The 13229-nt window shown below is 49.1% G+C and overlaps 1 protein-coding gene across 7 annotated transcripts in view; it reads left to right on the top strand.

Annotated features, from left to right (window-relative positions):
- KIAA1217 (KIAA1217 ortholog) overlaps nucleotides 1-3047 on the top strand; it is a 300585-nt gene extending 297538 nt beyond the window's left edge. For 6 of the 7 annotated variants that reach the window (XM_075997479.1, XM_075997478.1, XM_075997477.1 and 3 more), the window contains 2 exons: nucleotides 147-269; nucleotides 983-3047. In XM_075997479.1, the coding sequence (XP_075853594.1) occupies nucleotides 147-269; nucleotides 983-1483 (624 nt within the window). In that variant the 3' untranslated portion in view covers nucleotides 1484-3047. Of the gene's footprint in view, nucleotides 1-146; nucleotides 487-982 lie in introns of those variants that run through there. The other variant, XM_075997481.1, reaches the window with a different exon arrangement.
- Nucleotides 3048-13229: the final 10182 nt, after the last annotated feature.

Raw genomic sequence — 13229 nt, 5'->3', positions numbered from 1 at the left:
TAACCCCGTTGGTGTCTTCTAGACCTGTCCTGCATGTACAGCTGTGGCTTCTCACCCCGAGCTTCTCTGCGCACGGCGGGGCGGCCTCGGGGTCCCCGCTCACGCCACTCTCCTTCTCTCCCCCTTGTCCCTGGTCCTCCCCGCAGGGCTCCAGCGGGACCCCGCAGACGAGCAGGATGCCCGTCCCGATGAGCGCCAAGAGCAGACCCGGGAGCCTGGACCGAGCCGGCAAGCCGTCCAAGCTGCAGGACCCCCGCCAGTACCGCCAGGTAGTTTTACCTTAAACCCAATTTTGGATGGACGCTGTCTCTGTTAAGAAGCAAGTCGCTGACTTAGTCGATGCCAAATATTGTGTTTTTCTGTGTAAGATACGGTTTGCGTAGACATCCCGGATCTTGGGGGGCATGAAGAAAGTCCTAAAAACCTTTGTTAAACTTTTCACCACGCTTTTTGCATGCTCGCAATAAAACATCTTTTACTTTGTGACTCCAAATTTTAACTGTTAACACACGGTGCCAGGCCGGGTGGCTTTTCTTTGGTGAACGTAGTGCTTCATCCGAACACCCTGGGGAAGAGGGACAGACCAGCCTGTCGCTGACCTGCCCGTAAAGCCACCAGTACTAACGCCTCCGTTGACTGCGTTGCATTAGAGCACACTAACGCTCCGTCACAGCGCGGGGGGCGGGCACCCCACTAGCCGCCCCGGGGCACGGCCCGCCTGGCGCACGGGAAGTGGTAGCTGCAATGACACGGTCCTTCTCACAGACGCCTGCGTCCTCCTCTCCGGCCCTGTCCCTCCTTGGCTGCGTAGGTGGGGGTTTCCACTGGGGCCAGGACAGCACCACAAGACTTAGCTCAGGCCTCGAACTGTTGTGTTGTTTTCCGTGTTTTGAGTTGTTCTCAGAAGGGCTGTGTTGCCAGGCCCTGTGGTGGTCGTGCTGCCAGCTTTCTGACAACTGTCTCCCGCCATCTTTGTTCGCAGGCTAATGGAAGTGCTAAGAAAGCTGGTGGGGAATATAAACCTACTTCCCCCTCCTTACCTGCTTCTAAGATTCCAGCCCTTTCTCCCAGCTCTGGGAAAAGCAGCTCTCTGCCCTCTTCTAGCGGTGACAGCCCTAACCTCCCTAATCCACCCGCTACTAAAACACCGGTTCCTTCTAACCCTGTCAGCTCCCAGCCAGGACGGCCCGCTCACTCCGCCTCCCTCATCCCTTCCGTCTCTAATGGCTCCTTAAAGTTTCAGAGCCCCCCTCACGCGGGGAAAGGTCACCATCTCTCATGCTCACTGCAGACTCAAAACGGCCGAGCAGTCCCTCCTTCCTCCTCCTCCTCCTCCTCCCCGCCCTCCCCCGCCTCCCCCACCTCCCTGAGCCAAGGTGCCAAGGCCGTGAGAACCACCCACACTCCTAGCCTCGCCAGCTACAAGGCGCAGAACGGAAGTTCAAGCAAAGCCACCCCATCCACTGCCAAGGAAACCTCTTAAAGGCCAAATCCTATTAGGCACAAGTTGGAGTTACATTTAAAAAAACCAAACAGACAAAAACAACAAATTTAACAGTCTGCAACAACTGTGTTCCCAAGAGAATGTAACATATTGCTGTGTTGTTTGAGACTTAATGCTAAGTATGTGCTAAATACTGGATTAATAGATTTCAGCAAAGCTCGTTTTGTTTCGTTTTGTTTTGTTTTACCTTGTTGCTGTTGTAACTGCATAGTGTTTACTGTCTATATTCCATATCTAGTACAATGCAGTAAGCATGTGTTACAAAAAGGGAGTGTGGCGAGCAAGACGGGTGTGTGTGGAGACAGGAAAATTGTATTAAGCATGTAAAACATGTACGATTCCAGAATTTTAGTATGTTTTGTATAAAAATATTTTTCATTACGGAGACTAGAAGTGAACAGAGAAATACACAAGTGTGACTATACAAATTGTAAAACAGATACTATAATATTTCCTTTTATTTTAGTGTTATTTAGCTTTATTACAGATTTCTATTTTTGTCAAAACTTCATGGTTCCTTTCCAAATCTTTTTTGCCAAAACATTTTGATACTATAGCAATTGTACATTTGAAAGTAGTGTGCTAGACTATAAGCCAATGAACTTCTACACAAGCCAACAAGGGGCACATGTAGAAGGCAATTTATCAAATCTATTGCCATGAAAAGTCTGTATAATAGTTTGCTAGCCCAAGCAAGCTCATTTTCTTTGCTTGCTTTTTTTCTTTCTTCCTTCCTTTCCTTCTTTCTTTCTTTCTTTTTTTTTTTTTTTTTAACATATTGAGGTTCTCAAGTTGTTTTCTTTACAGTATCTAACCCCTTCTTTTGTTTTCTAAGACCTGGTAACCCACGTTATTGCATTGTGGATTTTCAAATGTACACTTCTGTACGGTTCTGTAAACTGATAAACTTTGTAAATATATAAATACAAATAGACATTAAAATACTGTATGTGACAGCACATAGAGTAGTTTTCCCACACCAAAGTTAATTTTTATGCATGCTTTAAAAGTATATATTGGGATGGGCAGATAGGGTACTGACTATCCATACATTTTTAAAAAGCCACAAGTTTGCACAGCTAGAGTGTTTTTGTAAATAAATGTATTTGTATAACACAGTCATGTAATATACAGAACTATAAGCAGAGACTTTGCAAAACTAAAAATAAAATAAAGGGCTGCATGCTTCTTATTTTTTGTACCTTGTCACTATAACCACTTCCTAGTCAAAGAATAAAATGTAACTGTTACCAAGTTCAATGTTTTTGGCTTTGAGGGATGTAACCACATCCACTCAGACAACGCTACTTTCCTGAAAGCTCTGGGGTGACTAATGATGAGTTGCTAATAAATTAATTGCAAGTGTGGTGCCTTGGATGTGACCTCCTGACTGTCTTCTCTGTGGCTTATCAAGGTTTGGCTCACAGAAAGCAAACCTGGATAGAGTTTCCACCCTCATTTACCAGAAGGCCTCTTATTTCTTTTCTCTTTCTTTTAAAAACATTTCCAGTAGACATAAAGTGGAAATAAAATACCTTTATCACTGGGGCTTTTTTATCTATTTTTTTTTTTTTGAGTCCTCAATTTTAAAAAAATACTGTTGGTCAAGGGAAATATGCTAGCTAATATTACACCATATGTTTTCACTTAGAAAGAATGGGAGGAAAGTTAGTGGAAATAATACCACTCGTCATTGATTATGAATCAATAACGAGAACAGTCTCGGGAATCTACTTATTATTTTTCACTTGCAAAATATTTAATTTGGTAGTTTGATATAATAACGCAGATGTTCTTACTACATTAGAACCCAGTTGCTCATGTTAGCAAGCGTCTGCCTTTACTGAGCTGGGCTAGAAATATTTTATGATGTCTCTACTCATTATTAATGAAGTCACGTGTTTCAGATAGCGCTTGGGATAGTATTTAGGTTCCAACATTTCAATCACATGCCATAATCTCAACACCTACCTTACATTCATATATAATGGCCAATTCATGCCCATTTATTCGTTTCTGTTTATGGACAAGCTGAAAATTCCCTGTAAGCAGCTAACTAGCCCATCGTGGCTCACTTTTTCAGTTTGACTTCAGACTTCCCAGTGCTCTGGCAAGATCTGATAGGTAATGGTCATTTCAGCCAACAGAATGAAGGACAGAACATGTTCACCAGGTAAGGGAAAAATGAACATAGACCTGTCTGCTCTCCTGACCAAGATCTAGCAGGGCTCTGCCTGCCTCTTCAGGAAACTGGAGAAGAAACAAGCATAATTCCAGGTGTGCATAGACCACCTATGACAACACTAACCAAAAAGACGCCCGTCATAAATTTGTTTAATATAGTTGCTGCCCCAACACCCATTTTTAGGGCTGTTGTAAGTTGTTTGAAACCCAGCTGCATCCTGTCTTGTGTTGTCCTCAAAACTTCCCTGTGTGGCAGTTTGCAATATAGCTCACCTGTTCCTCATCTTGCTGACCCAAAACTCAACACGGCCACAACTGCTGACCATGATAAAATCTAATGGGCAACACCAGAGTCGTGCAGATACGGTCCGCCCCTTGGCACCTGTGCACGGGGTTTTTTTTTTTGTTTTTTTAACTAGCCAATCCCCAACCTCACGGGAACGCTTAAGGGCTGGCACCCACGGACCTTAATAAAGGCATAGACCCCGGGTCCTCTCTCGCTCGCTCCCATCAGCCCTACAGCAGCAGCTCTGACCTCCCTGGGCTCTGTAAGTAAGATATTTCTTTGTTTCGTGCCATTTGGTTTCACCTTTTCCTTGTGCCTCTCCTGACTGACCCACCATCTCCGGGCTCTCCTAGAGGGTGGCTGTCTTGGCTCACGGGCACTCTCAACAGACCTCAAGACCAAATTAGAAAGAAACCTTAACAAAATCACAGCAGCACCTCAGGTCCTTAACCATGCACAGTGGACCATGTTAGGTAGGCTGGGCTGCTAGATTGTCACATTTTGTTAAAGTACTTTTATTAACGGAGTCGTAAATCATTGTGTCTGAAAACAAGTTTTAGAAATGAACCATGTGGGCTTCTCAGATTCATCCAGCCTTCCCTGGCCATCTTCTGCCCGTGGCGGGGGTGGAGGGTGCTGTGTGGCTGTGACATCCTCGCCGCTTTCTGGTTGTGTGACCTTGGGCATGTCCTGGCAGCTTCATCTGTTAGTGAAGGTTAACAATGGAACCTATCTCTCAGGATTGTTGGATTAAGTATGGTGCATACAACATTCTTAAGACAGAGTCTGACATATTGAGCATGCCATACAGGTAAGTGAGGATTGTTACTGCTGCAGTGGTGACAGATACTGTTCTCCCTCAGAGAGGCTTCCAGTTTAGCCGGGGGGAGGGTGGCCCAAGCCCCCAGGAGAACAAGTCCCAGCGGAGCAGGAGCAGGCCACGCGGTGGGCCTCAGGAGTCCAGAGCAAGGTCTTGTCCGGTGCTTCATGGAGTCGGTGACACCTGGCCCGTGCAGGTGTAATAGCGTCACGTTAAAAGAAGTTGCTTTTCCTTTAATGCTGCTTGGGGCTGGATGTCTTCTGAAGTAAGACAGTTTTGCACAGACAGAGAAAGGCCGAGGCTCTGGGAATCATCTGCGGAACGGTCCTTTTGTGAAGTGTATTCTCAGGTTTGGGAGCATCCCTGGGCTGGACTGCTCGGGGCAAGACCCATGAGACAAGAGGAACATAGCCACTGGGCACAGGGAGCAGGTATGGTCACTACCCCAAGGCCAAATTCATAGACAAACCTGGGCCTCTTCCCGAATGCCCCACTCTGTAGTTGTAACTTCCTCCCCTGTCCAAGGCTCTGTAAAAGCAAAGCCATTTGAGAGCGACCAGGAAGTTCTTTGGAGGGAGTAGAGGAATAAAAATGCTCCCACTGAAAAGTCAAAAGGTAATTTTGCAGAAGTAACAGGTGACACTGTCCAGGAAAACACGCCGCTGGGCACAGGCAATCATGCACTGCTTGATCTACGCTCCTGAGGTCATGTCCAAAGGAATAACGTGATGCCAAGAGCACACGTGAGGAGAGAACCTCAGGCCCTGCCAGGGTGCATGTCCGGATCTGGGCCCACCTTAGAAGCAAGCACCCAGCTGACCCAGAAGCAAGAAGGTTAAGTTATGCTAAACGTGCTCTGCCAAGAAGGCAGGGAGCCTATGGTGCATACATTAGATCTACACAAGATGCTTGATGCTTTCATTGCCTTGCATTTGCGGGGCTCTCCTTAATCCTGTGTTTGTGAGCACATCGGCAACACCTGCCGTCTGTTGCCTGCCATGGGCCAGGTATAACGCTAAGGTGTTTTGCATCTGTTGGCTTTTAATCCTCACCGAAACGCTGAGAAAGTTACTGTCATCCCTGCCCACCTCGCTGTAGAAAACAGGCTGCAGGACACACTTTGGGGACGGACAGGTGGCGGGCGGGCCGTTCTGCGTGGGTTGGGGGTGCTGAGGTTGCTGCTTTAAAGACTGTGGCGGTAACAGGCGGTGTTTCACTCCCAGATCGATGGAACAAATGAACACAATGCAGAAACACCCCATTCACGGGATCATTGGATTGCAAATTTCAGCTGCCACACCTTCAAAAGGTGTGTAGGTAGAGAGGCGCTCTGCTCAGAGGGTGACGTTCTCATCCAGTATTACTGTTGGGAGGGAGGTGACGCTGGATTGGAACCAGGGATCGCGACTCCTTTGCCTCCTGGCGGGCAACTAAAACTCTAAAACTCGGGGGCTCCCAGCTGGGACTGGGGGGAAACCGCCTCACCTGCAGGAAGGCCCCGCCCCCTGGCCCCGCCCAGCCCGCCCATGCCACGCCCCAGCCAATCCATGCCCGGGTCCGCCCCACTGTCCCGGCCTGGCCACGCCCCAGCCAATCCATGCCCGGGTCCGCCCCACTGTCCCGGCTTGGCCACGCCCCAGCCAATCCATGCCCGGATCCCGCCCCACTGTCCCGGCCTGGCCACGCCCCAGCCAATCCATGCCCGGGTCCCGCCCCACTGTCCCGGCCTGGCCACGCCCCAGCCAATCCATGCCCGGGTCCGCCCCACTGTCCCGGCTTGGCCACGCCCCAGCCAATCCATGCCCGGGTCCCGCCCCACTGTCCCGGCCTGGCCACGCCCCAGCCAATCCATGCCCGGGTCCCGCCCCACTGTCCCGGCCTGGCCACGCTCCAGCCAATCCATGCCCGGGTCCGCCCCACTGTCCCGGCCTGGCCACGCCCCAGCCAATCCATGCCCGGGTCCCACCTCCCGGCCTCGTCACGCCCCTCCTGCCTCAGCCACGCCCCCCAGGCCTGGCCACGCCCTCTGTCCAGGATCTTCTGGCTGGTACTTTAGTGCACTTCACGGGCGGTGCGGGAGCGGGGGTAAGCAGCTCCCACGCGCCCCCTAAAAGAAGTTTCTCGAGGTTTGAATGGGCCCTTTGGTCTCTCAGAGAGAGCCTTTGTCTTTGTGTGCTTCTTTGGGTTTTTTGGGTTTTTTTGGTAGAGACAGGATTTGTTTGCTGCCTAGGCTAGTCTCGAACTCCTGGCCTCAAGCGATCGTCCCCCTTGGCCTCCCAAAGCGGAGGATGAAGGCAAGAGCCCCCGTGCGGCTAGAGAGGGCATCTGAGAAGCGGGAAGGAGACTGTCCTATGCACGGGAGCCCGCTCTGTGTCACAGATGTTGTGCAAGATGAAATTGTTGGTGAGCCACCCCACCTTCTCGCCAGCTCCGAGAACGAGACACAGCCCTGGCGGGGACGGCAGAGCCGCGGGCCTGTCGGACACGCACCCACCCGCGGCGCAGTTCAGCCGCAAGGGCGGGCGCAGGCAGGCAGGCAGGTCGCACCGGGACCTCAAACGCCGCGCGACACCTGGTGGCGTGCCCTTCCCAGATAGCGAGGCTCTAATGCTTTAAACGAAGCAAATTATGATTCTCGTTTTACCCATTCCTGGAAATTTTATTGCATGTTTGAAGGATGCAAAAAGTTGAAACAGAAAATGTGATTGGCCTCTGGGCTCGGGTAATTATTAACATAAACAGGGTCTTCACTTAAGCAAATGTCCGGTGGGGCATGGCCAGGGCCTGGTGGCGGGGAGGTGGCGGGCAGCTGTCCCTGGGTGGCAGCTCCCTGTGGGACGTGCAGCTTCCCTGGCCCGCACCCCCTAGCTGCCAGTTTTGCCTCCATCGCTGCGACAACAAAAACGCTCCAAAAATACCCCAAGTGGCCTCTCGGAGGCAGACTGCTCTGAGCACCGCTGGCCTGTGACAAAGAACGCAGGCTAAATAGTGGAGAGTCGATCAAGCCCCAAGGGCAGAAGGACCGGCAACCGGGAGCCACCTCCTCAGGATCCAGCCTAGCGACCCCTCCCTGCCGGACCCACTTGGGGACAGGCGGGGAGTGCTCCTGGGAGGTGTCCAGGAAGCTATGTGTGAGCTGGCCAGTAAGCCCTTGCCACTCCTGTCTGGAAGGGCGAGTGGTTAACGGCGTGCAGGAGGACCCCAACCTCTGAGGAAGGGAAGAACAGAGAATCTGGGCAAAGGGAGTGGGAGTGGATTTCTCTTGGGGTAGAATGCAGAAGCTCTGGCTTGGCTTGTCCCTTAATCAGGGACAGCCAGGGCCCTACCCTGCCAGATGCCATCTCCTTTCTGACCTAACGTGGAAAGCCAAGGAACAGGGCGGTGGCTGCGGGATACACCACACCCCAAGAAGAACCCAGGAAAGCCCGATCTTACCTTTGGGGTGGGGGTGGCTCCTGTTCCAGGTTCTCAAAGCCAGCAGTGGCCTGGAAAACTTTTAAAATGCGATGGCCTGGGCTGGAACCTCCCATTCTCATTCAGGCGCTCAGAGGTGCTGCCTTAGCAAGGGGGAGGCTTTGTTTTTTTGAGACAAAGTCTTGCTTTGTTGCCCAGGCTAGAGTGAGTGCCATGGCGTCAGCCTAGCTCACGGCAGCCTCAAACTCCTGGGCTCAAGCAATCCTCCTGCCTCAGCCTCCCGAGTAGCTGGGACTACAGGCATGCGCCACCATGCCCGGCTAATTTTTTCTCTATATATTAGTTGGCCAATTAATTTATTCCTATTTATACTAGAGACGGGGTCTTGCTCTTGCTCAGGCTGGTTTCGAACTCCTGATCTTGAGCAATCCACCCATCTCGGCCTCCCAGAGAACTAGGATTACAGGCGTGAGCCACTGCGCCCACCCAAGGGGGAGGCTTTTTAAATCCTCCCAGGTGACCCGAGTGGGAAGCCAGGCTTTGAGAACCATAGTCTCGTGCCAGAAGCAAGTGGGCCCGAGAGTACTGAGCAGATGCTGTCCTTTAAAAATGATGACGACTGACCCCACGACAGCAGATTCACACTTGAAAAGTATGGGTTGGCTATATCTCTGATTTTTTTCCCCCCTAAACTTTCCAACTGTGTTTCCAAAAGAAATAGTCGGAATTTGTGGTTATAATTTTTGCTTTCCTAGCATCACCCACTTTTTGGCTTGTGTTTTGACACTTGCAGTGCCCTGAGGGTCTTCCAATATCGCCTAAAGGTAGAGCTTGTTTTGCTTGCAGAGAGCTGATTGGAGTTGGAGTCATTCAAGGATTGAACCTTAAGAAAGTGCTAGCAGATGGGGGGTGGGGCTGCACAGCAGGGGGTGAGCGGTAGGAATGAAGCTTAAGCTGTGTTTATAGCCACTCCCCCAAGAAGGTTGGGGCCCCCTGTTCCATGTGACATAGTAGGAATACATAAAGCAAAAAATCACAAGTGCTGAGCCACTCCATTAGAAAAGGGACTGGGGAGGGTGGCTTATGTAGATGTGACTTGGGGGTGGGGAGGAGAGAGTTGAGGTGCTTGGGGTGAGCAGAGGAGTCCTGGGCAGGAGAACAGCCAGTCTCAGACTTCGGCCTTGCAGGGCAAGTTCCCTCCCTCAGTACTCGGAAGTCTGGCTCTTTCCATGAGCTGTTCCCCCACGCCCTGGACGTCTGCCCTGGGCATGCCTTGCACATGGACAGGTTGCTCCAGCTTCTTTATCAGCCCCAACCTTTCCTCAGTTTCTCTCTTTTCTCTTCACTCAATGTCTCTACCCGCCCCCTACCCCCATTCCTCAGGTTTCTGCTGGCACCACTTTCCTGAAACGGCTACTTCTAGTGTCACCAACATCTGCATATCGCTATGCCCAGGGCACATTTTTTTCAGTCCCCTATCATTGGCTTTATATAAATCTTTTACCAGCCTGGACAGCATAGCAAGACCCCCATTTCTACAAAAAAATTTAAAAATTAGCTGGGCGAGGGTAGTCCCATCTACTTAGGAGGCTAAAGCAGGAGGATCACTTGAGCCCAGGAGTTCACGGCTACAGTGAGCCATGATTGCACAACTGCACTCAAGCCGGGGTGACAGGGTGAGACCCTGTCTCTTAAAATAAAATTAAATAAATAAATAAAAATAAAAAGCCTTTACCTACAAGTATTCCATATGAAACAAATCTGATTAAGGGATTTTTTTTTTGGGGGGGGTTGGTTTTTTTTTTTTTTTTTTTTTTAACATACCTTTCAACTAATGTCACAAATTTAAAATCAGTTGCAGTGTTTACATTGGAATATAAAGCTAATTTGTAGACATTAGGCCACATCATTTAGCCATTTCAAATGCCAAATATATGCAAATTTTTCCTAAACTTAGTACAGAATTATTAATGCTATAAACTTTAAAAAAAAAAAAAAAAGACTCACTCTGTTCCCTGGGTTAGAGTGCCATGGCATCAGCCTAGCTCACAGCAACCTCAAAATCCTGGGCTCAAGCAATCTTCCTGCCTCAGCCTCCCAAGTAGCTGGGACTACAGGCATGCACCACCATGCCCAGCTAATTTTTTCTATTTATATTTTCAGTTGGCCCATTGAGTTCTATTTTTAGTAGAGAGAGGGTCTCACTCTTGCTCAGTGTGGTTTCGAACTCCTGACCTCGAGCGATCCACCTGCCTTGGCCTCCCAGAGTGCTAGGATTACAGTCATGAGCCACTGCACCCAGCCTAAAAAATTTTATTAACTACATTTACTTCTGCTGCTGCTTTTTTTTTTTTCTTTTTTTTTTTTTTGAGACAGAGTCTTACTCTGTTGCAGGGGCTAGAAGGCTGTGGCGTCAGCCTACCTCACAGCAACCTCCAACTCCTGGGCTCAAGTGATCCTTCTGCCTCAGCCTCCTGAGCAGCTAGGACTACAGGCATGCGCCACCATGCCCGGCTAATTTTTTCTATATATTTTTATTTTGCCAATTGATTTCTTTCTATTTTTTTAGTAGAGGCAGGGTCTTATTCTTGCTCAGGCTAGTCTCGAACTCCTGAGCTTGAGTGATCCTCCCTCCTCGGCCTCCCAGAGTGCTAGGATTACAGGTGTGAGCCACTGTGTATGGCTTTTTTTTTTTTTTAAATAGAGAAAACAGTTTTATTTAAAAAGACAGAATGCATCAAAGGGTCATACGATAAAGCAAAGTTCACAGATGTCTTCTTTCAAAAGCCTTCAACTGTACTTTAAAGCCCTTGAAATTCTGTCTTTTTCTTCATTCCTAGAATGTTTTGTTCAATTCCTGCTGTTGAAACAACATGGCTATATATCAACATGCTCAGTAAGGGGTCTGTTAACTTTGAAATGTCAGTTCGTGGGCAGTTTTGTATTTTCTTTTTTTATTATTTCAGCATATTATGGGGGTATGAATGTTTAGGTTATGTGTGTTGCCTTTTCTCCCCTCTCACCCCCCCACTGGAGTCCGAGCTTCAAGCATGTCCATCTCTGAGATGGTGCACATGGCGCTCATGTGTACCCATCCCTGTCCCCCTCCCAGGGCCCCTTTCTATTGATAAAACTTGCACCTCGCTGGTCAACACACCTCCGTGGGATAACAGGGACTCAGAAGGTCCACAGCGTTGGCAGGTGACAGTCATGCCGTCCTGTCCGCGGGAGGCATCAGGTCACTCTCTGCTGCACATTTGCTTAATCATGTTCTCTTTGAGCCAGCATTAAAACTGGTATTCGATATTGCCCCGTAAAGAGATTGGATCTAAGGTTATAGATTAGACAGATGAGATTTGAGATTGCAGAAGGATTAGAGATCTAAGATTTCTTAGATCTGTAAGGAAGGCGGAGTTTGTCCTTGACCTGTTCTTTTCCTCCAGTGCCGCCTCCCGCCATGCCCCTGGTTTCCGCTGGGCCCGGAAAGTCAGGCAGAGTCCCTGCTCCTTTTGAGAAGTGCTTGTTTGCCCCCACATCGACTCCAGGAAGCCAAGACCAGAAGGTATATTTGGCCAGGCACCATGGCTCACACCTATAATCCCAGCACTCTGCGAGGCCGAGGCAGGAGGATCGTTCAAGGTCAGGAGTTCGAAACCAGCCTGAGCAAGAGCGAGACCTCGTCTCTACTAAAAATAGAAAGAAATTAATTGGCCAACTAAAAATATATAGAAAAAATTAGCCGGGCATGGTGGCACATGCCTGTAGTCCCAGCTACTTGGGAGGCTGAGGCAGGAGGATTGCTTGAGCCCAGGAGTTTGAGGTTGCTGTGAGCTAGGCTGACGCCACGGCACTCACTCTAGCCTGGACAACAAGGAGAGACTCTGTCTCAAAAAAAAAAAAAAAAAAAAAAAAAAGGTATATTTGACTCAAGAGAAAGCGTTCACTCCTTTGGAGATGGAAGCAGGGAAGAAAACTTTCAGGAATAAATAGATCCCTGCACAGTGATTGTGATCACTGTTCTTCGTTGTCACGTATGACTAGGATCGATCCCACACCTTCCCCATCCTAGAAAGAATGTCCTTTCGCTGAGTGAGCCACTCCAGAGAAAGGGGCCGTGACCTCCTGCAGCCCCTTCTGCCCAAAACTCCTTGAAGGAGACGCTCAAGGCCAAGCACAGGGTTCCAGCCCGCAGGATCTGGAGTCTCCCCGCCCTGCGGCCCCTCTGCCCAGCCACCCTACCGTGTTCTCAACTCCTCAGACAAGCCTCAGCCACAAGCTGCTTCCTCTTTCTAGAATATTTCTCTGACCTTTACCCTCACCACACCTCCTCATCCTTCCGATCTCAGCTCTTGCTCGGTTCCCTCCAGGAAGCCTGGATCGGAGTCTCCACCGTGAGCACCCCTCCTCCTAGCACTTGGGGAGACGGAAATAGACAGTGGGGTGCAGAAAGCTCAGTAAATCATTAATAAGCACAGGAATTAACGTGTATATACACACAGAGCGGCCCATAGCAGGGCCTGCCAAAGATCGGGAACAGCTATGCCCTTCTGCGGGGACCCAGGCTGGCAGACGGGACGTGGCTGGGCCAGAGGGGTTCCTACTGTTTGCATCGGCCACTTTTTGAGACAAACTTTTGAGACTTGAGATGTAAGGCTCCTTTACCAGGCGACAGAGTTTTAGGAAAAGATTGTTTATCTTCTGCCATCTAGTGGTCACTTATGGAACTTCCTCTAAAAAATTATAGGAAGCTCCGATCCCATTAAAATCTCTCAATTTCCTTCTCATTTTTTTTTTTAATTCCTCATAGGCTCCTTAGACTAAACATTCTCCGTTTTTGCTGCTGCTATAACATGTAGTTTCAAATAGCTAGAAAGAAATTGACATGATGAAAATGCTAATTCCCCTGATCCTACACATTACACTTACTGAAATATCACTCTATACCCCATAAATATGTACAAATTATTGTCAATTAAAAAAAATTTTTTTAAATGCACAACTGACCAGCCATATGCAGCTGT

This window comes from Microcebus murinus, chromosome 25, assembly GCF_040939455.1.
Source record: "Microcebus murinus isolate Inina chromosome 25, M.murinus_Inina_mat1.0, whole genome shotgun sequence".
In the NCBI taxonomy this organism is placed as follows: domain Eukaryota; kingdom Metazoa; phylum Chordata; class Mammalia; order Primates; family Cheirogaleidae; genus Microcebus; species Microcebus murinus.
The sequence above is the reverse complement of the archived record's forward strand: the minus strand, read 5'-3'. Positions and strand labels throughout refer to the sequence as shown.